Below are 22,958 nucleotides of genomic sequence, written 5' to 3' on the forward strand. Positions count from 1 at the left end.
TTTACCTTCGTGATTAATCAACTGGAAGACCATTAACTTGTCACAGCACTCAGCCTTTGAATTGCCCAGACAGCTTTGTTGAGCAGCAATGACAATAAAAAAGAAGTTTAAGCTCCCCTCCAGTGTCAGCCATTGGTCCCATTCCGGGTGCAACAGCAGCTGAGAAAAGACGTGCATGTACTGCATGCACCTCAGTAATTGCGATGCACAAATACAGACTATTTCCTCCCTCCTGAGAGAACAGGGTCACTGTACAGAAGATAAGTGTTGTATAGAGAAAAGAGCTTCAGCTGGAAGACACTCAAAATGCTTCACTGGTGTACATTAATAGTTTAGAAACAACAATTGTACGGGACACAGTATTTTGCTATGACACAGTACTTTTGCCTAATAGAAAGGCATCACCTTTGACCACAGCACTAGACCTGGCTTTTTCTTACGAGAGCCACAGTAACATCTTTAACAGCAAAGCGCACAACCTCAGCTATCGGTACAAAACCTGCATGTCAGATTTCAGTCCCTGGCTGGGAAGAAGGCTTGAGTAAACTGTGTTGATATAAGAAACTAATATTGACATTTGAAGTCTAGATCCCAAATATTTACATTCCTAATGATTGTTTTTTTAAAATTAATTAGTAGCTAGAAATCTAAATATTTTGTCAAACATAGGCCTAGGTCCTTCCATCTAAAAGCTCTTTTCACCAAAATAAATCCAAACCAGCCACCTCTCACCCTAGCCAGAAAAATGCTATCCTCTCTGACAATGAGGATTTTTATTTCGGTAAGAAAAAACGAGGGGATCATTCACGGTAGCTACTACCTCACACGGTAGGTTTGTCATTCTTGTTTTGCAGCTGTGGCTTTGTACGATTTGTCACTCTAGTATTTACTTGATGAGAAATTCTGTTCCACTACCCATTCCTGTTATTTTATAAAGGATGCAAGCAAAAGAAGTACTAGAAAAGCTGTAGCTTAAATAGATCACTGAAGCACATTGTACCTTTTGGGAGGGCTGCAAGAAAGCATGGGATCCATGGGGTGGTTTCTAAGACCAAAATACCAGAAAGTTTGCCACGAATCATTCCCAATCCCACCTCCACCTTCCTAAACCTCATACATAAGTGTTAAGACAAAAGGTTAAAAAGTGAGCCCCCTGAGGTTAGCCAATTTTTCATCTTTGTTTGGTTTTAAACGAAAAGAACACTACAGCAACACTGCCCAAAGTAGCTCCTGGTCCTAAAGCAACGTTCTGCAAATGATTTTGTGGGAGCAAGGAGAATGCTGCCTGTTGGGAAAGCTGCCTCACCGACTTCAGCAGAAACTCTGCTGATCAGCAATACAGGCCCCTTTGTTAAATCCCACATCAAACCTGCACCCTGAATGTCAGGGTGGCTCAGAAAGGTAGTTAGGGAGAGGTTTCCAAGTGGAATGAAAACAGAGAAGATTCTTAGGAATAAAACAGAATATACCTCAGGGATGTTATTTCAAGGAAATGAACTTGCTGTAACAGAGGGTGGGAGAGGTGCTCATAAGGTATACTTCTGGATCACACACTCTTCGCACGCTGACAGGGTGTGAAAATGACCTCTAAAAGAGCTCACATGGTGATGAATGAGGCAAATGCCATGGGAAAGTCTAGCATGAAGTATTCACATAAGTGACGATGAAATGCTCAAGGCAACAAGCACTTGAGGAAGCAGACAAAAAAAGGTATCAGACTGTCAGTAAATTGACTCAGATGGAACATAAAAATGCCCTTAAGAGACATAACTGAAGTGCAGGTGAAACCCTGTCCAACAAAGACACGCTACACAAAGCTGCAGATGGGCAACAGGAACATCAGCAGAAGGATGCAGGTACCTACTGCCAAATTCTGCAAAACGTGCTTTCAAAGGCAGTTTTCCTCAACAGCACGCACAAACTGCAGAGCTTAACACAGCTACTTTGGACTGTGCTGCCAAGACAGGCGAGTGGAGAACAGAACGGCTTTCCAGTAAAGGTTTGCTGTTGAGGGACACAGACTGCAATAAAAGGGAGCTGTGGTAACAGAGCATTACGTTAGACAGAACCACCAAGGGCAGCTGAGACAAAGCCAGAAAGACACAGATCGTTAAGACTTAAACAGATCTTCTGTAGCTTCCTATTGCCTCATGTCCCTGTAGTTTGTTGATGTCAAAGCACGCTGAAAATACGATGTCAAAGGGACTGAGAAAAAATGTGGGTTGCTGAGAAAAAAACAACCCAGCAGGATAGTTTTTGGGGAGGGGCCTGGAAACCAAATTTCTAAGAGAGTATATCAGTAGGAAAAAAATAAGCAAGTGCTGATTTTCTGAGGCAGCTGTAACAATCTGTCACGGTTTATGGCTGGGCTGGCCACCAAATGACTGACAGATGCTGTCTATCAAAGAAATACCAAAAGACTATAAACGCTGCAGAAGAGTTTTTCTTTTTAAAGGTGAATCAATAAGAGTGACAATAAAGGGGTAAAACACTGAACCTGAAAGGATTGAAGATGATTGCAAAGGCAGCCCCCAACACTACAAAATCTATTAAAACCAGCCAAATGATCTGAGGAAAGAAAACTTTCATGGAAACATCATTCCCAAAAGGTCACAAAAATATATTACAGGACTGCAGAAAACACCCATGCTCTTGAAAACGAGATATGCACTAAACTGAGGGAAGCACTAAGGCCCAAACTTCAAAACACACACATAATGGCTTCTCAAATCTAGCCATAACAATGCCTTAAATTACTGTGGATAGTTAAAACCAATCCAGCAGGTTTCCTACACAGAGCCCTACTGATGCAGCACAGGCCTGACTTCCAAATGAACCATCAAGTTCAGATTTATTTTAAGAAAGCTTCTAAAAGAATTTCAGAGTGAACGAAAGCACAACTTCAGCTGCTTTGCGTGTTACTTTAGGATCCTGGGCACTTCTGCTTCAGAGGATGAGCACAGTGAATGAGGCATTTATTTAGAGCTTACCAGAAAGTAAGCCAATTATTCAGAACAAATCCTCATGAATCAACGAAAGAGAAAGCCAGATGTGCTTACTCAGTCAGCATGGGAGCTAACAGGGAAAGTCCAGGTGCGGAGGGTAGCCTATATCATTGATAGATAGTTACCATTTCCATTTTTGCTCCTCTTCTTTTTTTGGCTTCTTTCTCTTGTCTGCTTCAAGGTCTTTCTTATCTTTGCTCTTAGCTTTCTTTGCTTTGTTGTCCTGCAAAATCAGTAAGAATCTGTTAGAACAAGCTACTCTATTTATTTCCCCTCTCTCTGAAAATATGTTTTAAAAATCAAAGACCATCTCTTGGGGTATATAAGTTTGACCACAAATAACCGAATTCCTGTGGCCTAACTACATAAATGCGCTCTGAGATCATCCGATTAAGTCAAAGTCTGCTGATGGTCCCATGTAAGTTTTAAGCCAAATTATTTTACTTTACTCTTAGGACATGTTAAGTGCACACAGAGCCAGTTATTCTGCCTCACCTGATAAGTGGCAAGTCCGGGCCACAGTGATGTGACTGCTTAGAGAACACCCTCCTTGGTCTGCACTCGTGTATCTTGTCCAGCAAATACTACAGAGCACACTTACACCACTGTGAGGTGGCTTCTGAGAACATACTCCTATACGCTCACTGTAGAGACACTTTCACTGAAGGGAAGAATTAACCATGTTGCCAGGAGGTGCTTGCAACACATGCCTCACAAGAGTATCTTTGCTAGATGTGGAGCATTGCTCATTAGTATCAAATTATGGCTCAACTCTCTTTGCCAATTCCCTCTCCAAAGAAATTTCCACCCTAGGCTCCATCTAAAAGCTTTAAGCATCTTTCTAGCAGCTAATCTTGATTTCACCTCCTCTGGTTCCGAACTGTGCTACATCATCTGTGCAATTACTAGACGTTGTTAGAAAGGCTCCTCTACCCTCTACAAGATACTGCACAGAAAGACTGTGAGCTGCCAGGAACAGGCTGGAAGTTCACATCCTGGAGGCATCTTCTCCATCCGTTGTTTTAAGAGTGGGAGAGAAAGTTTTCCTGACTTTTTATACATTCTGGCTCAGATAAGTTAACCTGCACCATAGCTGGGGATCTACCACATTCAGCTTTGTCCCAGATTGGCCCCTACCTCCTTACCCTTGTATGGGATTCTCTTTGCTCTACATAATTCAACACCAAATTGTCAGCCTTGCTTTTCTTGATCATAGAAATAAACTTGTCTTTCACATTACCTCTTCTTCCTGTTTCCTTTTCTTTGCTTTCTTGATGTCTTCTGTTTTGATTTTCTTGGGTTTGTAGTCAGCACTGAAAGAACAAGATGCCTAATTGATGAAAAGAATCAATTTTCCAGTACAACAAATAAAGAAAAGTGATCCATATACAAAGTTTAAGCACACATGTTCACAATATTTCTGGCATGTTTAGTTTCTAAAGAATATAATTTTATGCCCCATTCTCTCAGGAGACTGAATAATCCTTACTCAGCAAAACAGCCTATAAAACCCTAAAACCCATAAGCTGTTACTGTGAATATCTCTCTACAAGTTTCAGACTGATGAAGCAAAAATCTTCCTTGACGAAGAATCTTCATTGATGAAGATTCAAAAGCATTAGTAGCCACGCAATGATTACATGGGATGAGATAAATGGGCAAAAGCTAAGTGACACGTTCTACCCTCTCACCTCCTTTTCCAGTCATCAGTCTGGGATCTGCCCTCAAGGCTCACTTTTATCGTACAATGGTTCAGGTTGGAAGGGACCTTAGAGCTCATCCAGTCCAACCCCTGCCATGGGCAGGGACACCTCCCACCAGACCAGGTTTCCCAAAGCTCTGTCCAACCTGGCCTTCAGCACTGCCAGGGAGGGGGCATCCACAGCTTCTCTGGGCAACCTGTGCCAGTGTCTCACCACTCTCACAGTAAAGAAATTCTTCTTAATATCCAGTCTAAATCTCCCCTCTTCCAGTTTAAAACCATTCCCCTTCATTCTATCGCTACCTGCCCTTGTAAAAAGTCCCTCCCCAGTTTTCCTGTAGGACCCCTTCAGGAACTGGAAGGCCACAATAAGGTGTCCCCGGAGTCTTCTCTTCTCCAGTCTGAAGAACCCCAACTCTCTCAGTCAGTCCTCGTAGGGAAGGTGCTCCAGACCCTGATCATCTTCGTGGCCCTCCTCTGCACACACACCAACAGCTTGATGTTCTTTTTGTGTTGGGGGCCCCAGAACTGGATGCAGTACTCCAGGAGGGGTCTCACGAGAGCAGAGCAGAGCAGAGGGGCAGAATCACTTCCGTGGCCCTGCTGGCCACACCTCTTTTGAGGCAGCCCAGGATGTGGTTGGCCTTCTAGGCTGCAGATGCACATTGGTGGCTCATCCCGAGTGTTTCATCAACAGACACCCCCAAGTCCTTCTCCTCAGGACTGCTCTCGAGCCATTCTCTGTAGGACTGCTCACTTTTTGCACTCCCCACTAGTTCAAATAATAGCAAAATTGACTCCTGGCAAATTCTTAATCTTTCCATTGCAGACATGAGATGGGGGGTCACAAGAACATAGCAGAAGGCAGCAAATGATTACACAAAAGAAAAAATGTCACACCCATCTCTCTTGGAAACTGAGCAATACCACATAGGGACAGAACACCACTATGGTTAAACTCTTCCAACTCTTTAACTCCAGACTGCATTAGCAGTCACAATAAGGTCATACTACCTAAAGAGCTGGATGCACGCAGATGGTGACAGATCATGGTGTGATGTAACTGGGCTTTTACTTTACTGGGTAGGCTACTATATCAGGCAAACATGTGTAGTTTTCATTTAAAGACAAAAAATCTCAGCATAACCCATGACATATTACGACTCTAGGTGAATCATGCCAAGCAGTGCAGGCAAACCTTCCCCTTCTCCCCCCTGAACAAGCTGACAACGCATATTTTTTCCACTTGTGCAGTCATTTCCTCACCCAACAGAAACCACTGCAGCCACTTAGCCAGCATTAATACCTTGCTTCCTCAGATTTATGTTTTACAATCTTCATCGGTGTCTTTTCTCTACCTTCTGCTTTTTCACTTTGTTATTTACTAGCACTGCAACATTTCACAGCAGCATCTGCAGAAGCAGCTAATGGTATTTTACCTTGGACACCACAAATACATCCTCATCCGGCTCAGAGAACTCGTAACAGCATAAGGTACCTGGTCTCAGCCTTCCAGTCACCAACAGTCTGTGCTGATGACCTGAAATCTCACCTGCCCCCTCAATGTTATCTTTTGAAAACTGAAGGCAAACATCCAAGTTACCAGCACCCACACCACTTACTCATCATCTTCTCGAGGTCTCTTCAGGAGTTTGGAGTCCTCTTTAGGAGACACATAAAACCCATCATCGTCTGGTTCATCTTTTATACGTGGTGGACTACAAAAAGAAGCAAAGAAAGGTGGTGCTAACTCTGAAGAGGAAGTTTCTTGGAAACCAGCAACAACTCAATTTTGAGAAATTATAATCCACAAAATGGGTGTGTTTTCCAGTCCTGGAACGTGTTGCCATCTTAAGACCTCAAAGACCTGAGGTGTGTCATTCTCTGAATGTCCACAGGCAGCATAAGGAGAGTGTTTTTCAGCGTCTACATATTTGCCATTTCTCAAGGAACATTAAGATCAACTTCAACTACTCAGATTTCACTGTGTTTCTTTGAGGTTTTGAATAAAAATAACTGTAGCTTCCAGTGCTTTCAAATATACTTAAACCAAAACTGAAATGCATGCATGTGTGCAGTCAAATAGCAGATATCTTTGAGTTCCAACTCAATATCCTTGTTGAGCCTCAGAAGACAGAAAAAGATTATCAACTGAACGAAGATTTGAAAGTTATTCCCCTAAATCTTTTGCCAGCTAAATACTGAGGCATACGAAAAAAAACAGAAAAAGAAACAAAGATTTGGCAAAGTTAAACTGATTGGTCTCTCTTCACTATCCAAACTGCAGGAAGCAAACAATCCCCTCCCTTTCAACAGGCTGCAAATATTAGGCTCAATGTTTTCAGCCATAAAGTCCCAAGACACCAGTAATAAGAAACAAAAAATAGAGTATGAATGCAAGAGAAACTCTCTCTTTAAACAAACTCATTATTTCTAGATTTCACAGAAGCATTTCACTTATCTTCATAATGAAAAAGTTGTCTCAATGAGTCCAAAATTACGTTTTGGAGCACTCAGCACTGCTCCACTCAGGTAGAAAATCAGTGCCACCTTGGGCCTTCCCATTCCTATTCAATCAGCAACTTCTATCTCAAATTGATTCAGTTTCCAAGTCAACATCCGCGGATTTTGCAATTGGATTGAGTAGGAGAAAAAAAAAGCTTTGTAGATCATAGCCAGCAAGAGACACTGGAGTCTGATTTTAGCTGGTAACGTGTCCATGAAGCAGAACACGGCAGTTTGCTCTTTCACAGCTGTAAAGCCACTGCAGCGCTGGCAGATGCGATACAGGGGAAACAGATCCGTACTGCTGTAAGCAGCCATTTCTGTGGCATCGCCTATGATTAACTAAGACACGAGTCTGCAGTCCACAGACAGTTGCAAAACATCTATGGAAAAAGAAGTATTTGGCCCATTTAATGTATTCTCCCTTCCAGGCAGAAATCTAGAACTACTGTTTATTAAGCTGCTAGGAATTTTATCTCGTCTATTTTAACAGTGAAGTATTTCGCAACATTCTGTAAGAGTGGGAAATAAAGTGTGCATATATTACAAGAAAGGAGCTGTATGACCAAACTGAACCTTGACTTGCATTGTTCTCAAGACTATAACATTGCTCATCCTACCAAGTCTAAAGGAAGACAATCAAAACCATCCGACTGAGGACATTTTTCTCCAGTGAATTTGTAAAAGAACATTTCAGCGGGGAAAAAAAGAAAATAATTACTTTACTCTTAGCCAGCTTTTGGCCTTGAAGAAGGCCCAATTCTGACAGCTCCTTCAGGTTTCCTTCAAACACACAAAAGTGCGCTTGGACAAAAGGATCTAGTTACCTTGGTATGAAAACACCCAACGTAAGATTAGTGCGTGCCTGCAGTCCTGCTATAGAAAGAGTTCTAATTAACTGTCTCCTACACTGTGGAACACCTAAAGGTCATTGCCTCTATTTCCAGAGTATCCCCAGAAGGGCCTGGAGAGGGCGCCTCTTCCCTGTGCCAAGCATTACTACTTAGTTTGCATTTTTAAATAGGAGTAGGAAATGAAACAGATGGAGGAACTCACGTCAAGAGGGCACATTAAAAATACACAAATAGTAACTAACAGGCATGGACGAGGCAGGTGTCTTCTCCCAACTTCTCTGCATCCACAGAACATGGTGAGACACTGGATTTTAGTGGATGAAAGTCATAGAACTGGACACGTGACTGAAAGCTCTTCTTGACTAACAGATATGCACATATGCATATGCCGTACCGCAGACCTCCAGTAAGTCAGTGGATTGGATTTACCATCTTAAAAATAACCAATGCCTGGATTTAAACAAGTCACAAGAGGTTTCAGTCAGTCAACTATTAAGAAAGAGTTCTTAAAAAAAACTCTATAAATTGTTTACTTCAGTATTTTAGCAAGACTACTTAGTGATGACTGATACAACATGTAAGTAGAGGAGGCTCTATTATTAGCAGGAATTTAGTAGAGTAGGAAATCTAGGCATTTTCTGAAGGTACTTCTGATTTTACACAAGCACACTCCTTACTCGTCACTCCTCTGCAAAGGCTTTAGGCCATATTCACAGAGGAGAACCTTAGAGGTTATCTGGACTGTCATTGCAAGGCCCTGTTTTCAGAATACTGCCTGCAGGGTTCAAGTACCAATTTTGCAACAGAGATTCTTTCAGCTCCAGCTATCAATGTTTCCATAGCTCAATCTGTCCTCAGCAGAATTCAACTATTTAATACTTGGAAAATCCCAGCATGTGCAGGCAGATACCAGGTATTCAACAGCTCCCATCTCCAGTTACCAGGTAAGCAGATCAATTACCAGTTCCTGTAACTGAGAAGAATACATCGTCTGAAGGGGTCAAAAGCACTCCAATTTTTTTCCCCAAGATCAAGTGAGAGGAGCCAAACACTGAGCACCTAAGAAAAGACAAACCACTACTTTTTTCAGATCACAGAACTGATTTCTTACCTGGAGAAACCATTTTCTTTTTCCTTCTTTATTTTTATATCAACAGAAGATGATTTCATCTGAAAAACAGAGAAAAGTAGGAGCTGATTAGCACTGTCCCAAGCACCTTATGTTTTTCCCACCTGCAACACAGGTGGGATATTCAACTTGCGGAAAGTACCAAAGAGCATGGTGGTATCTTCATCCCCTGTACCCTTTAGTGACCTACATGACACACCAGAAAGGCAACATTTTCCGTAAGTCTTGGTCAACTGAGTATTTTCTGGCCCTCCAATTTCTTCAACAGAGTAGAGTTAAGTGTATAGTTTGTCCTTGCATGGAATGAATGTGATCCAACAGATTTTGCTCCCTTGTCTCTGAATCTAAGCTTGGCAAAGCAAAAAGTAACAGGGGAAAAAATGTGGAGCTGGTGGACACAGCTCCTCTATGGAACTGTTTCCATTAACAATACCTGCAGATAAAGCCCTTACAAGTTCCTAGTGCTCCACTAACCAAGTCTCTGGGTCAGCACTGGGATAGTTCTCCAAGTTGATAAAAACCTGGAAGTCTAAGCCACATCTGACCCACTGAGTCTGTACCACTCGGTAGTATAAACCAGAACCACCCTTTTGTCTCTCGCATAGGAGACACCTACCTTCTCTTCCTTCCTCTTCTCCTTGTCTTTATCTTTGTGTTTGTCTTTGTGTTTCTCTGAGCTGCCATCTTTGTGTTTGGTTTTCTCCTTGTCTTTGTGTTTCTTTTCCGAGGAATCTTTGTGCTCACTGCAAAACAAAAGAGCACGTTTGCAGAGGGGAACACGGGAGTATTTGACTAATACAAGTTCCAGCGGTAAAGAGTCACAGGTTTTGACGATTACAAACCTACAAAATAAGGGATCACCTTAGGAGGAAGATCCCGCACAGTCTCCTGCCACATGTCACCCATTCTCCTTGGGAGGAAGAGGAACACGAGGGGGACGTACCACAAAACCACAGCTGCCAAGTGCTCCACTTCAGGAAAACCCCTGTCAGCCTGCATTGCTGATGAGGAAATCCACAGCTGCTACACTCACAGCTCAACACTTCAGTTCGAATCCCCACTGTCTCTGCTTTTCCTCTTTTTCCTAGCACACTTCAACAGTCCCTGGAATAGAGCCGCCAGCCCCGTCAATGCCCCTGTCAGCTTGTGCTCAGACAACAGTTTTTCATTGTAGCAGCTCTCATCTCTGGAACTTGAAGAGAAAACCGCTCATCTCTATTATTCCCAAACAGATGGGAAAACCAGAGCAAACAGGATATGGGATGTGCTTGTGTTTACACAAAAATCAAATAGAAAAGGCAGGAATAATGCTGCAGTCCTCGGTTGGAGCTGTTTCCTCAGTTGTGCCTCAGCAGTGTGGTCAGCCCAGCTCTGCTCGGCTGAGACGACCCTGCCATGCAGGATGGGGACCTAAAGGTGTGTTTCCAAGCAAGAATCTGGTCTGCTGCTATGGATAACAGCAATGAGGGTTTAATATCCAAAATGCTTTAGTCAGAACAGAGGAAAAAACATCCCCCACAAAAAGAAAATTGACCTTTTTTTGTTCTGTTTCTACCCTCTTCTGATTTCTGAGGCATTTGGGTAAATTAGGATCACATTTTCAAGTTTTTCTTCTCAACCAGAAAGACCCATGGCTGTTTTCAAATGAAAAAGGGTTTTCTCATGGAATGACTTGACCCTTGGAGCTGCAAAGTGAAAAAACGCCCTCAGGACACTCATACCAGAAACTGCAAGACCTGGCTAAGAGGATTAGCATCACTGCTGTGGAAAGCCAAGCAGCAAGGCTGTACATCTGACAGGCCTTCAACATACATTTCTAAGGTTGTGTGGACTCCTTGATGTCACCCTGGGCTTTAGCAAGCCAAACGCTTGGTAGAAATTGGGTCATCTTCTACTTGGCATGGCTAGGGACCAAACAAGCTGCTGTCCTCATGTTGGCAGCTGAGGCTCCTCCTTCCTCAGCTCCTCTTCCTCCTTTATGTCCATCACGACTGCTCTCTGGGACACACTCTGCTTCTCCTTAGACTATGGTATGTAATGTAAAGCTTTACTAGAAATAGGCAGCTTCCTTGTTTCAATTATTTCAATACTTGAGTGCAAGCCCAAACCGATCTGGGTCAACACAGCCCTGAAAAACAGCAAACCTGGAACACCAGGTAAGAACGTGATTTTTAAAAATGATAAACGCTTCAAGTCTTCTTTCTACCATAAAAAACAGACCGCAAAGGGGCTGGATGTTTGATGGCTACAGAAAGCAAGCAGCACACTAACCAGCTCCCATAAAGCCTGCGTGTGATTAAGAGGAATGCAACCACAGTCACAAATTTGCCAACCCACATCCAGCTGTAGGACTGCAGAGTAAAGTCCAATGTGGAGCTTCAGAGCCTCACATAACACCAGCACGAACGGACCTGAACCTGCGAAAGGTCTAAATTATTCAAGCTCAGAGTAGCACACACTCCAATAGATACACATCAGCCTTCCAAGCCCAGGCAGCTAAAGCATGAAAAAGCATCTCTGGAGAAAATCAGAATATTCACCTACCGTGTCGCATTAAGAGATCAGTAGGAAGAGAAACTAGTTTCATGTTAACTCCCTAGCAACCTCTTAATACTACATATAAAACTGTAAAGGAGTAGCTAAATATTAAAAGGCAACCGGCAGCCTAGAAATTCTTGCAGATAGACACACAGCACCACATGCTGCCTGCGAGCGAAGATCCAACAACTGCAGACTATTCTTACGCAGCAGATCATGTTATGGACACTGTGATCACACACGCAAGTGCACACAGAACATCCTGACACTGGATCTGGGAAATCCACGAGCTGCTGCTCAGATCTGACATCCTGGTTTCTGCATCCTGTTTACTCTCCAGTATCTCAGACCCAAGGCACCTATCTCATTTCCCTTTGCTCCAACTAGATTCTCTGACTGTCTGAAAGCACAAACCCCAGATATGTTATTAATTATTTTTAAATTCAGAATGGTCTGGAAATTCTGACTTGGTGTCCTGTACTGTTATCTGTACGCTAGGTACCTCATTTGCCAGAGATTTAAGTTTTACAATTACAAAGTTGTATCATCATACAGGAAAAACTGTAACAAACAAACACGCAAGGCTTAGACCTGTTTTGTTTTCTGCAAGTCTGCTTGTATCTATGTTTCACTTTTTTTTAATTTAAATTTAAAAATTTTAAAAATTACTTATTTATATTATTACTTACTATGTAAGTAACATGCTTTATTCAATTTGCATCTTTAAAGTACGATACACACTGCAGTCAATGGAGTTATTTCTCTAAGGTAAGACTCATGACAGTGTCTGTTGCTTGGGAGTTTGGAATAGCAAAAAAATAATTTAAAAAAAAATAAGTTTTCAAAAGCACCACACTCATTCTGACTCGCAGCCAAAAGCATTAGCTCTCAATATGTGAGTGGTACAGCCATGAGATGTACACAAAATGTGACTAAAAGCAAATTAATAGATGACAATCTACATCTGCAAAGCTAATACTGAAAAAGTAAGAAAATTCCATTGGCCTAGAGAAACACTGACAATTTCTGTGTGTTGAATGCTTACAGACTACGGCTGGAATGGGAAAAAAAAGCTAAAAACTTAGGCTTACTTAAGTAGAAGCTCAAATGACATCCCCCTGCAAAGAGAGCAAGTGGCCACCACTGAAAAGCTGTTATGCGATCTAATCTAAAACTAAGATTGATCAGCACCGGAGTCAGAATCGAGAAGTCTGGATTCCTGACTCAGTCTTAGCAGTTGGGGTTTTTGTTTTTTAATCACAAGACCATCCTTCCCCTTTGCGCTGCAGCGAGCAGGAAGATTTCTCACCAAAGCAATGTGGGCTCAGATAACCCAAGGAAACTCTGCCTCCGGTTTCACTCTGGAGCTCCACTTCCAAAACGGCACTGGTGGCTAAGCCCTGAGGTCCTGCTTGCTGCTGCTCCTGGTGTGTGACTGCAAGAAGCTCCCCAGATAGAAACCTGATTTCATGTTCTACTTGTTCCAATGTAAAAAACGAGCATTAGTTTCTTTCCCTCATGTGTAAGTAGGCTGCTTGTCAGTCCTACGTGTTTCCCAACACCTGATCACAGCTCTGACTTCAACAACTCAGGCCGAAATTTCCTGCCATGTGCAGTGATGAAGGCACGTGCTCCTCTTCCCATGGAGGGCATGAAATCTGCATCTCTCAGAAAAGCTCATTTGGATACAAAGGCCTCAAGCAGTGATCCTGAGAAGCGTAACTTTTTTTCCTCCAAAAGCAAAGGAAGTTGCTCAAATATTAACTGCAGTCAGCAAGCTGAGCAGCTCTGCTCTTCCATTTGGCTAAGATACTTATGTGAGGCTGCAGGGGAACACAATTAAACCACCACAGTAATCTCAAAAGAAAAGAGAAGGCAACAGGAAGCCATCCTTACCCTGAAGAAGGAGTTCTATCAGAGAGCTATTTCCAGACAACCCTAAAGCCATTATTAGGAGGGATAGGGAACAATTTCAAGATCAGAAGTCTGTCTTCCTAAATGATTCAAAACTGAAAGAAATAATTTTTCTTTTAAGAAACGAAAAGCAACCAAACAAAAAGGCCTCAAGACCGCATGCACCCAGATAATTTTACCCTGCGCACAGTGGATCCTTCCTTACCTTTCCTGCACATACCCCTCTGCCAACCAGCCAGCCTGAAGTCACTGAAGTAGGACAGCGAACCCTCCATGAGGTAGAGGGGAAACTTCAGTGCAAGTTAGGCTGAAAAGAGGACAACTGGTTTATAATACAGCTGCTCACAATCTGTTTTAGAGCTGCCCAGCCTTGCTGACAAACTCAGACCTTCTTCTTCACCCAGACCCATTTCAGTTGAAACACTGCAACAGCACTTGGAGTTTTACACTTCTGAAGGTGCTTAATGCTGACAACGTGCAGTTTGGTTTTTAAAGGTAATAAAGCGCAGTAGGACGCCATATTAATGCAGGCAGAACCAGGGATTGCATCATCAAGAGAGTGTCATGGTACCAGCTCAGTTCAGACAAAGGCCAGATGAGCAGGAACAAATCTCCTCAAGCACCACAGCCTTTTTGCTTGCTTGCTTACTGCCTTTCATTTGGAGCTTTAGCGCGAACAAGGGCATCTGAAGGCCTTGGAGAGCTCAGGGTGAGGCACACGAAGCAGCAAACACAACAGAAGCAGGCATTTCCCTTGAAAGCAGGGCTGTGCTTCCAGCGAGGAGCCTGCAGGAGGACAGGACAGGAGGGGAGAGAGCAGGCACCTGGCAGCAGCTGCGCAGGCTGCGATCACACGGGAAAGTCACACGTGGAAAAGCGTTTCCCAAGCACGGCAGATGTACAGATCGCAGCTTCCTTCAGACTGCAACAGCTTTGCAGTAATTTAACACCGCATTCTTCAGGTGCCATTGCTGTACGTTAATAACCCCTTCCAGGCCTTTTCCATTCCAGCCTCAACGTCACAAGTTGGGAAGGATGCTTTATCTAAAGTGTCTCTTATTTCTCTCTCTCATTTTCATGATTTTCATAATTAGTTCGTGACTGGGAATCTGCTACTAGCGAGCACCAGAGCCTGCTGCAAGCAGAGCTTCGCTTGCCTGCTCGGGAGCTGCTACAACACAACTGAAGCGTAAAATAAGAGGGAGCTGTGATTTCAGTGAAATCTCAACACACAATAGGGACAGAGCATCGGTTACGCAGCCCATGCCTCTTTGACGTAACACAATGCTCATGGAAAACTGTGGTCGTATGCAGACTAACGCACACCAAGGAAGGGCTGACGGTGCAGGGAGCATTTCAGAAACAGAAGGCAAATCAGTGAAGGACAAGGTTTCAGCTGGCTTGCAGTATTTTATGCTCCCTGTTAGAAAGTCATCATACGGTATTATAGGGAATGAACACGTGAGACCCAATGGTTCTGCTGGGATTTCAGCAATACAATAAAAAAACCCCTGAAACTGCTTTTCCTGGAGTTGAAAGGAGTCTTTTCACCAGTTTTCACAGACTTCAGATCAAGCCTCCAGCAAGAGGAACAAGATAAAAAGCTGGACTAATCAACAGCTGATAAAAATATTAGAAAACAGAACAATATTCACATAGGGAGACAAGGACCAGGCTTAGTGTGCACTTTCTACAGATGTGTGAGAATCAGGAGTACTACTAAATGAAAAGCAAACATTTTTACTACTGGAAGCAGTATCCCGTTAGAAAGCTGATCAAGGTGAACTGTGCACTCAAATGGGGAATAAAAACAAAACCACCCACGACAAGGAACAGGGGGTGCTGAAATATTTTTTTTATTACTTTTTCCCCTATGTCAGATTTCCCAGCCTCTTCCTGCCCCAATGTACACAATTCTCAGCAGTTCAGGATCACAGAATAAATCAAAGGTGCTGTGCAAGAAGTCTGAACTGAAATTTATCTTCCTTCATGACTAGCAAATACCTGGAATCTGTGTTTTTCCTAGGATAAACCACAAAACTTAGACGATGCCAGTGAAGATCAGGTCTATAAATCCCCTCTGTGTTCCACGCTTCTGTTCACCTCAAGCTGTGATCACAAGAGATTTAGTAAACCCAGGAAATATGCGACCTGACAGAAGATTTTTATTCTCGTGGCTCAGCCGCTTGTCACATTGACAGCACGGATCAGAGCTGTGAGAGCAGCCTCTTTACTCCCATTCCCTGTCACTGCCATCTCTGCTCTCCTCAGTCTGCTGCCAGCCCACACAACACGCACAAAGCCTGAGACACCAGGGAGGAGGACACTTGTTACTGCAAATGCTCCTAAACCAACCTCTGTCAACTCTTGGCTTCAAAGGGCCCCTTATTTCATTATTTGACATCGTCTGCTTGTTTGAAATGCTCATCTCCCACTGATCAGAAACCTATTGCCACAGAACATTTGTTTCATTTTATTTTTTTAACCACTGACATTTCTATTTAATGAGTGTGTATTAGATTTTCTTTTCTTTACAGGGCTGAAAAAAGGTGCAAAAGAAAACACTTTCCTTGATAGCAATGTGGATTTTTTCTGTGACACAGATTTCTCTTCAGTGGGCTTTGCATTTTCTTCCCTTGAGGATGATGGAGAAGATCTGAGGCACACAAATGTTCTCTCCCAGTTTACTACAGCTGTACATGAGTGGTTAAGATACAGCAGTGTCATCTTGTGAGTGGGAGAGGAGGAAAGCAAGAAGCAAAATTAAGAAGTCCTACATACCACTCCACACACTTCTGCCATATGAAATCAAGATGATCTGGTTTAGGTATTTCTGAGACTTAGATCCTTCACTCTGGATACAGGAAACATTTATTCTCCTGCACTGGAGTTGTTTTCCCTTCTTGATGCAGGTTTTATTTTAAAATCTTTTTTTAAGTACAGGGCAGGAAACAAAATTGCTGAACTATTACAGGCAGACATAAAAATGATCTGCTTCAAACACAACCAGACAATGCTCTTAAGTGTGTCCAATGTGAATAAATACAGTGCTGTACTTCTCAGAATGAAATCAGGGGACTCAGCACACACTGTACAAAATGCCGTAGATGTACAAACGCAAGTTTCACTGACAACAGTAGCTTAGATTTCTGCTAAAGCACCATTCAACCTCTTTGAGAATTACCAAAGATACAGAACAACATCTTTTGCAGTAATACAGCAGCTTTTCTGAAATACAGAATGGATTTTCTGAAGATTTACAAGCAATTCTATTAATAAGATAAACTATTCCAAAGGATTCAATTTTAGAAACAGGTGACAGGCTTTATCAAGTGCTTTAAAAATTCCCCATACAGATAAAATCCATTGGAAAAATCTCGTACTCTTGTTACCTTGGAAATTTTTTGTTTTATTTCCAGAGCAATGGCTATTTTTCACTTGTTTTTCACTGTCAAAGGGAAAACTTCAGTACAAACAGGCATATATTTTATTTCAAAATTCTTCTGTGAAGAAATATCCCCTATCAGAATGGCCATTGCACTCCTCAGCTGGGCAGAGGCTCTCTGAGGTGCACCACGGTCACCTGCAGTTGGGTTCAGCTGATGCTTTTGGATGGTCCCAGTGGAGGGACAGTAACATGGTGGCACTGCTGCAAGGCTGGGTTTTAGAAGGGGCACTTTGTCACCTTTATTTATAAACACAAAGACCTTCAACCCAGTGAAGTCCTTACAGGTTGCAAAGAGACAGGGAGAGACCATGAAAGTCTCTCATACCACACAGAGGTCCACCGCTTATCTCACTGCAAAGGGCTTAAAAGAGCTGTCAAACTTAAAAGAGGTTCCCTTTATACAGAGACAAGTGTTACAGACTTGCTGATGACCAGTACATTATTTTGTTGCCAAAACCAATGCAGGTGTGCCCCTGAGAAAAACTCTAGATGCGCACTTGAAAAACTTGGAAACAGAATTTTCTAACCCATTTGAAAAATCTCCAAGCCAAGAGTTTCCATGGGTTCTGAATCCATTTGCTAGAAAGCTAAATAAGGAACACCTTTCAATTAGCTTTCAGGCTTGCTGACACCAGGGAAGATGGACATTTACCAGCTCTGCAACAAGAAAGGCCTTTGCCTAAGCAATAAATGTGCTGAAAAACTTGCATTCCTGTTCAATAAGCACAGCCAATGATGCATTTCTTCTGATTGCATATATACATCTGCATGAGGAATCTTTTTCAGCAGTGACAGCCATGACAACCAGGTATCAAACAAACAGGACCTATCACCAGCCCTTTGGATGCCTCTATCACAAAGGCCTAAGCCAAGATCTTTGAAACTAATGAAGTGTAGGCAGTCACAGAGCCCTCACTCTTCTTCCCTCAAGAACGATTTTGCTTTGGGTCTTGTTATATCACAGCTGAGAGCCCTTCTGAAAGAGAACAATTCTCCACTATTTCCCCACAAAGCAATGTCCTCCCCTCCTGCTGCTGACAAAATGAAAAGCTGTTAAATATGGCAAAGCGATCAAATGCCCTCTTCCCCTCCCCAGTGCAACTCATCTGTCTATAGCAGTCAGTATGATGGTGATGGACACTGGACAATCACACAGGCCATCCTAAAATTCAGATTTCTGTGTTCATTTAGACTCTGTCCAGGAAAGCATTTTGTACAGTGACTGCAGTAATGGAACTAGAGATGAAACTCAGCTTGCTTCAGTCCTTCATCCTGTCCTGCAACTCACCAGCCTGGCCCCTGCCATCCTTGCACTCCCATCCTCCATGGGAACACTTGGCAGTGGCCTGGCCACAAGCACCTGTTCCATCCAGGTCCTTCCAGCTGCTCCCCTCTAAGTAATCCCCTGCTCACCACACATCTTCCTCCACCTCCATCCCTGTGTCAGGAGCTGCTGGGCTACCTCCTTCACAAGACAACAGTTACCTAAATAATCCTCACAGACACAACTTACATTCATGGAATTGTATGGATGACAGCTGAATCAAGGGATTTGGGGAAAAAATGCTTAAATTTCAATCATGAGGTCAGTTATTTCTCAGAAGTTTGTGTTAGAGGTCAAGTGGCTTTACACATCAAGCAGCTGAACAGGGCAGTGAAGATTTTAGAGCACTCCTCAAGCTGCAATGCAACCAGCACAGTGCACACGTGTCCGTGAGCATTATCTTCCCCAGGCACCACCTTCAAGACCAGATCTAATGGTTCAGCACTATAATATGTTTATTTTCAAGGTAGCAGTTTTGAGAGGCGGAAAACACACTTGAAAAAGATGCTGCAAGCTGTGCATTCAGCCTGGGGAAGTGAAGACCCACTTTGTGCAGTGACCTGCGGGGCATGGCAATATCGTGTAATCTCTCCCCAAAACACACCACAAACAAACCCCCTGCACATGCATGCACTCAGTCATGCCATCCACATAGGTGTACCCTATTATGGGACTCAAAAGTGCAGTATATTGCAGGACAAATGAATATTTAAATAGATAAATGAAAGTGACTGGAAGCTTCAGGCACAGGGCCTAGAGAAGATGCCTTTCTCACAGGGATTTCAAGGCAATGCTGTAGGGAGGAAGGAATTACTTTAAGATAAAGCACATTACGTATCACCTCATGAGTTACACCTCACAAAATATATTAGCCACTCTTATCTCATTTCCACTGTTTTGGTATTTAGTGGTTACACAATCAGCAGCGTGCAGCTTCAAGTTATTAGCCATAATTATTTCTTCCAGTTAAAAATACACTATTTCCAACTCCTACACAAATAAGTTCAAATCATGAATGAATTCTAGAAATTTAAAGACAGTGTTTCTATTACTCCTTACAAAAGGATGTCCTTTGGCAAAATTGCAGGAGAATGGTTTTTCAAGTAAGGCAATGAACATTTGGAAATGCAGGAGAGTCAATTTGGGGGTGCATGCTTGAAGATCAGGAAAACAAATATCAGAAATCAAGGCAGTACAGATATGCGAGCAAAGAAGAGTGCAAACAATGTGTCCAAAGCACTTAATCTTTGCTGTGGAAGTTAGTAAATGCTGCAAGCTATTTGCCCTACATTTCTACCTCCCATCAACCTTTTACTTTAAAAAAGAAAAAAAAAAATTATGGAACAGTAAGGTTGTATAACTTCTCAAAAGGTCACAGAAAACTCAAAGTGTGACCCCAATAAAACATTGCTTGGCACAGACACTTTCCTCCCTTCCATGCTTCTTTTTAATAGAAATCATTGTTAACACAAGTTTTTTATTCAGTTTCAGATTGTGTTGTCACAGTTGCACAGCAATTAGCTAATAACACTTGCTTGGCCATAGCAGAAATGCTGTCTGCCATTCATCAAGTGTCACAACAGAAACTTACCCTCCAGGGACTGTTTCTTCTGCAAGTTTCATTGACAATGTAGGCTCTGTAGCAGTTGCATTTCAGGAGTTACAACTAGGAGTAACATCCTGTGTGTGGTGCACTCACCCTGTGCTCCATCACACCAAATCACCAAGGGCACACCTGCACTTCCCGGTTCTGGCAGTTCCCAGCCCAGGCCAGGGTATCAGCTGGACCATGGAATCCAGCACCACCCCCAGAGCCATAGGTCACCACAGGATAAGTAAGTGTTTACGTTCAGTGCAGATGATATGGCACTGAGTGGCATGAAACACCTTCCCCGTTCAGTGGCAGTGTAGTGCATCAGTCACATCAGACAACACAGCATGCAATCCTTCCCAATGCATCATCTAACTCAGCAAATAAGACTAGGTCATAACCAGTTTGTGACACAACCTCACACTGCTGGGACATTCAGCCACTGTGGGGGCAGACCAAGGACACCACCATCATTCTGGGGACCATCTTTCCAACACTTCTAGTTATTAGGAGGCTGAGTAGTCATATCAGGTCTACCTATGCTCAAACAGTAGGGTTTATACCAACACTCAAGAGAGCTCCACGTTTCTAATGAAAAATTGGAACCACACACACAAAAACATTAGGAACAAAACTGATCTTCATAAAGATGGGGTTAAACTAGTTTTTAACACCCCTAATAACACCGAGCTACAATAATCTTTTCTACATTAGTGTTGGCGCACATTTGCAGAATACACTACTTCAGCTACCATATGGAAATGCATGCAATGACAGCAGTTAGGCTTAAAGCACCTACACTCATATAAACCACACTCAAAATGTAGTGATTCTGTCCTCATATATTATCAGAGTAATTCTCATAAGACTGCATGTGCAATGGTGTTTTAGCCTATGAGGACTTCATTGACTTTTTCCTCACCTATTACTGTGCTTGGACTTTTCCCGGTCTTTTTCCTTGTCCTTCTTGTGCTCTTTGTGCCGGTGTTCTCGGTCTTTGTGTTTATCTTTGTGTTTGTGAGAATCTGCAAGCAGAGAGGCAAAAAAAATTAAGAAATGAAATTGGGAGAAAACTCCACGCCTCCCTCATGAACCTCTGCATTTTTTCCCACCCCATACCAATATTTTCTGTGATTCAAAATTTGTAACAGAAATCTTAATTCAGAGGTCTTAAAGAGATTTGTTGTTCCTGCAGCACAAGTTAATTTCTCTTGGCAACAGCTGGATCTGTATGGTCTTTAGTTCAATGACCTTTAAATGCTTTACAGACCCTAAAGAAATGCAACCCTTCTTATTAAGTAGGTAAGTATGGCTATAGCAAGCTCAATGTTATTTGGCAGATGGGAAACCTAGCTTTCTATGCCTGTAAGTATTTCATGTCAAATAGATTATAACAATACAGGAACAGAGCATAAAGCTGAAATGTTAGGCCTGCTGAATCCTAGAAATATAGACTATTACTTCCACAACTATTTAGCCTAGACAAAGCAGCTCCCTTTCCCACAAATTAATCTTATTCTTATCCCCAGCAGTGCATGACATGACAAGCAAACAGCAAGGGAAAGGGAGAGCAAAGGGAGAAGATGAAGAGAGTGAGAAGAGGAGTAGGAATTCTCTCTTCATGCTTTGCTTCTGCAGGAGACACTTACCTCCCTCGTATAACAGCCCCACCGAGAAAACCCAACGTGACAGCCTAAATGGGTGTGTAACCCACCTGCACGGGTCAGCACTGGTCCAAACTAACTGTCAGAAATGGGGGATGGCACTCAAGTACTTCCACATGAACACAGTCATTTTACTGGTATCAATTTCTGCTCCGAGTGACTCTGACTCCAAGTGACAACTGTACTGTACCATAAAGTCCTTTAGAGCACCAAGGAAATAGATCCAGCACAAAGAAAGAGCAATGCAGTTGAATTGTAAATAAACTCATTTACAGCCATCTTAAGGTCCTTAAATGTTCTTTATAAGTGGATCAAAAAGGAACTGAGGCTGAACTAGCATTTACAGTCACAACTAATCATTTACAGTCACTCCTGTTAATTTTGGAAAGGATGTGTGCATGCCCAAAGACTCCTCTCAGGTTTTTTTTTTTTCTTAAAACATGCTTCTCAAAGCAACTAGAATTAAGCAAGCTCCTCAGGATACCAAAAAGGCTGTGCTGACTTTGGCAAATGTTTTCAGATAACAGCATCAAAATTTCCACCAGAGATCTTGGATGTTAGGTATTAATGCTCAATTAATTGCAAAGCTGTTACTGTGCCTCTAAAAAGGTCACTATCCCCACACTCTGAATAGGAAACTGCAACACAAGGATATTGTGACTTTCGCAGTCACGGGGGAAATGCACTGCAGAGCCAGGAACAAGCCTCATCCTCCTGACTCCAAGCCTTTTGCCACAAATTCATTTTTCTCCTTAACTGACACTGGCTCTTATAACTGGAAAACATTCAACTGGTTTTAGTGGAAACATATCCACAGTCACATTTCCACAGAATAGGATTTTAACCTATTGCTTTCTGTAACTTCAGGTGTTTTTTTTCCAGACACCTGCAGTAAGACAGCACAAAACAACAGATAAATGCTGACATTCAAGCCTCCAACTTGCCTTCTGCATCTTCCCTTGATCCTCCTGAGCTTGCCGACACTTCCAGTGCTTTGGTGTATACAGTACATACATTTAAAGTGCTACATTTAGTCTTCTGTATTTTGACACACAGGCACGTGGCAGGTTATATGGAACATTTGGTGTTACAGCAGAAAACACCTAGAGTTTTCAAGTACCTCAACAGCAAGATCTAATTTCACAGCAGGCAGAGCTTTGCAGGCATCTCTGGCAAAGTGTGTGGGGACCGGACACCTACGCTCCCTGAACTGCCAAGAAGCAATTTCTCAGTACCCTTCTTCCCACCAGGACAACACACATTTCACTGGCAAAAGTGTTTTCA

General features: G+C 42.6%; 1 protein-coding gene across 1 annotated transcript in view; it reads right to left on the minus strand.

Annotated features, from left to right (window-relative positions):
• TOP1 (topoisomerase (DNA) I) overlaps window positions 1-22,958 on the minus strand; it is a 67,019-nt gene that overhangs the window by 17,400 nt on the left and 26,661 nt on the right. Inside the window, exons 2-7 of the mRNA XM_010181861.1 lie at window positions 20,933-21,035; window positions 9,812-9,938; window positions 9,178-9,236; window positions 6,330-6,425; window positions 4,246-4,318; window positions 3,131-3,228 (exon numbers count right to left, since the gene is read on the minus strand). Of these exons, the coding sequence (XP_010180163.1) occupies window positions 3,131-3,228; window positions 4,246-4,318; window positions 6,330-6,425; window positions 9,178-9,236 (326 nt within the window). The 5' untranslated portion in view covers window positions 9,812-9,938; window positions 20,933-21,035. The remainder of the gene's footprint in view (window positions 1-3,130; window positions 3,229-4,245; window positions 4,319-6,329; window positions 6,426-9,177; window positions 9,237-9,811; window positions 9,939-20,932; window positions 21,036-22,958) is intronic.

The sequence above is a fragment of the Mesitornis unicolor genome, unplaced genomic scaffold (genome assembly GCF_000695765.1).
Source record: "Mesitornis unicolor isolate BGI_N332 unplaced genomic scaffold, ASM69576v1 scaffold16903, whole genome shotgun sequence".
In the NCBI taxonomy this organism is placed as follows: domain Eukaryota; kingdom Metazoa; phylum Chordata; class Aves; order Mesitornithiformes; family Mesitornithidae; genus Mesitornis; species Mesitornis unicolor.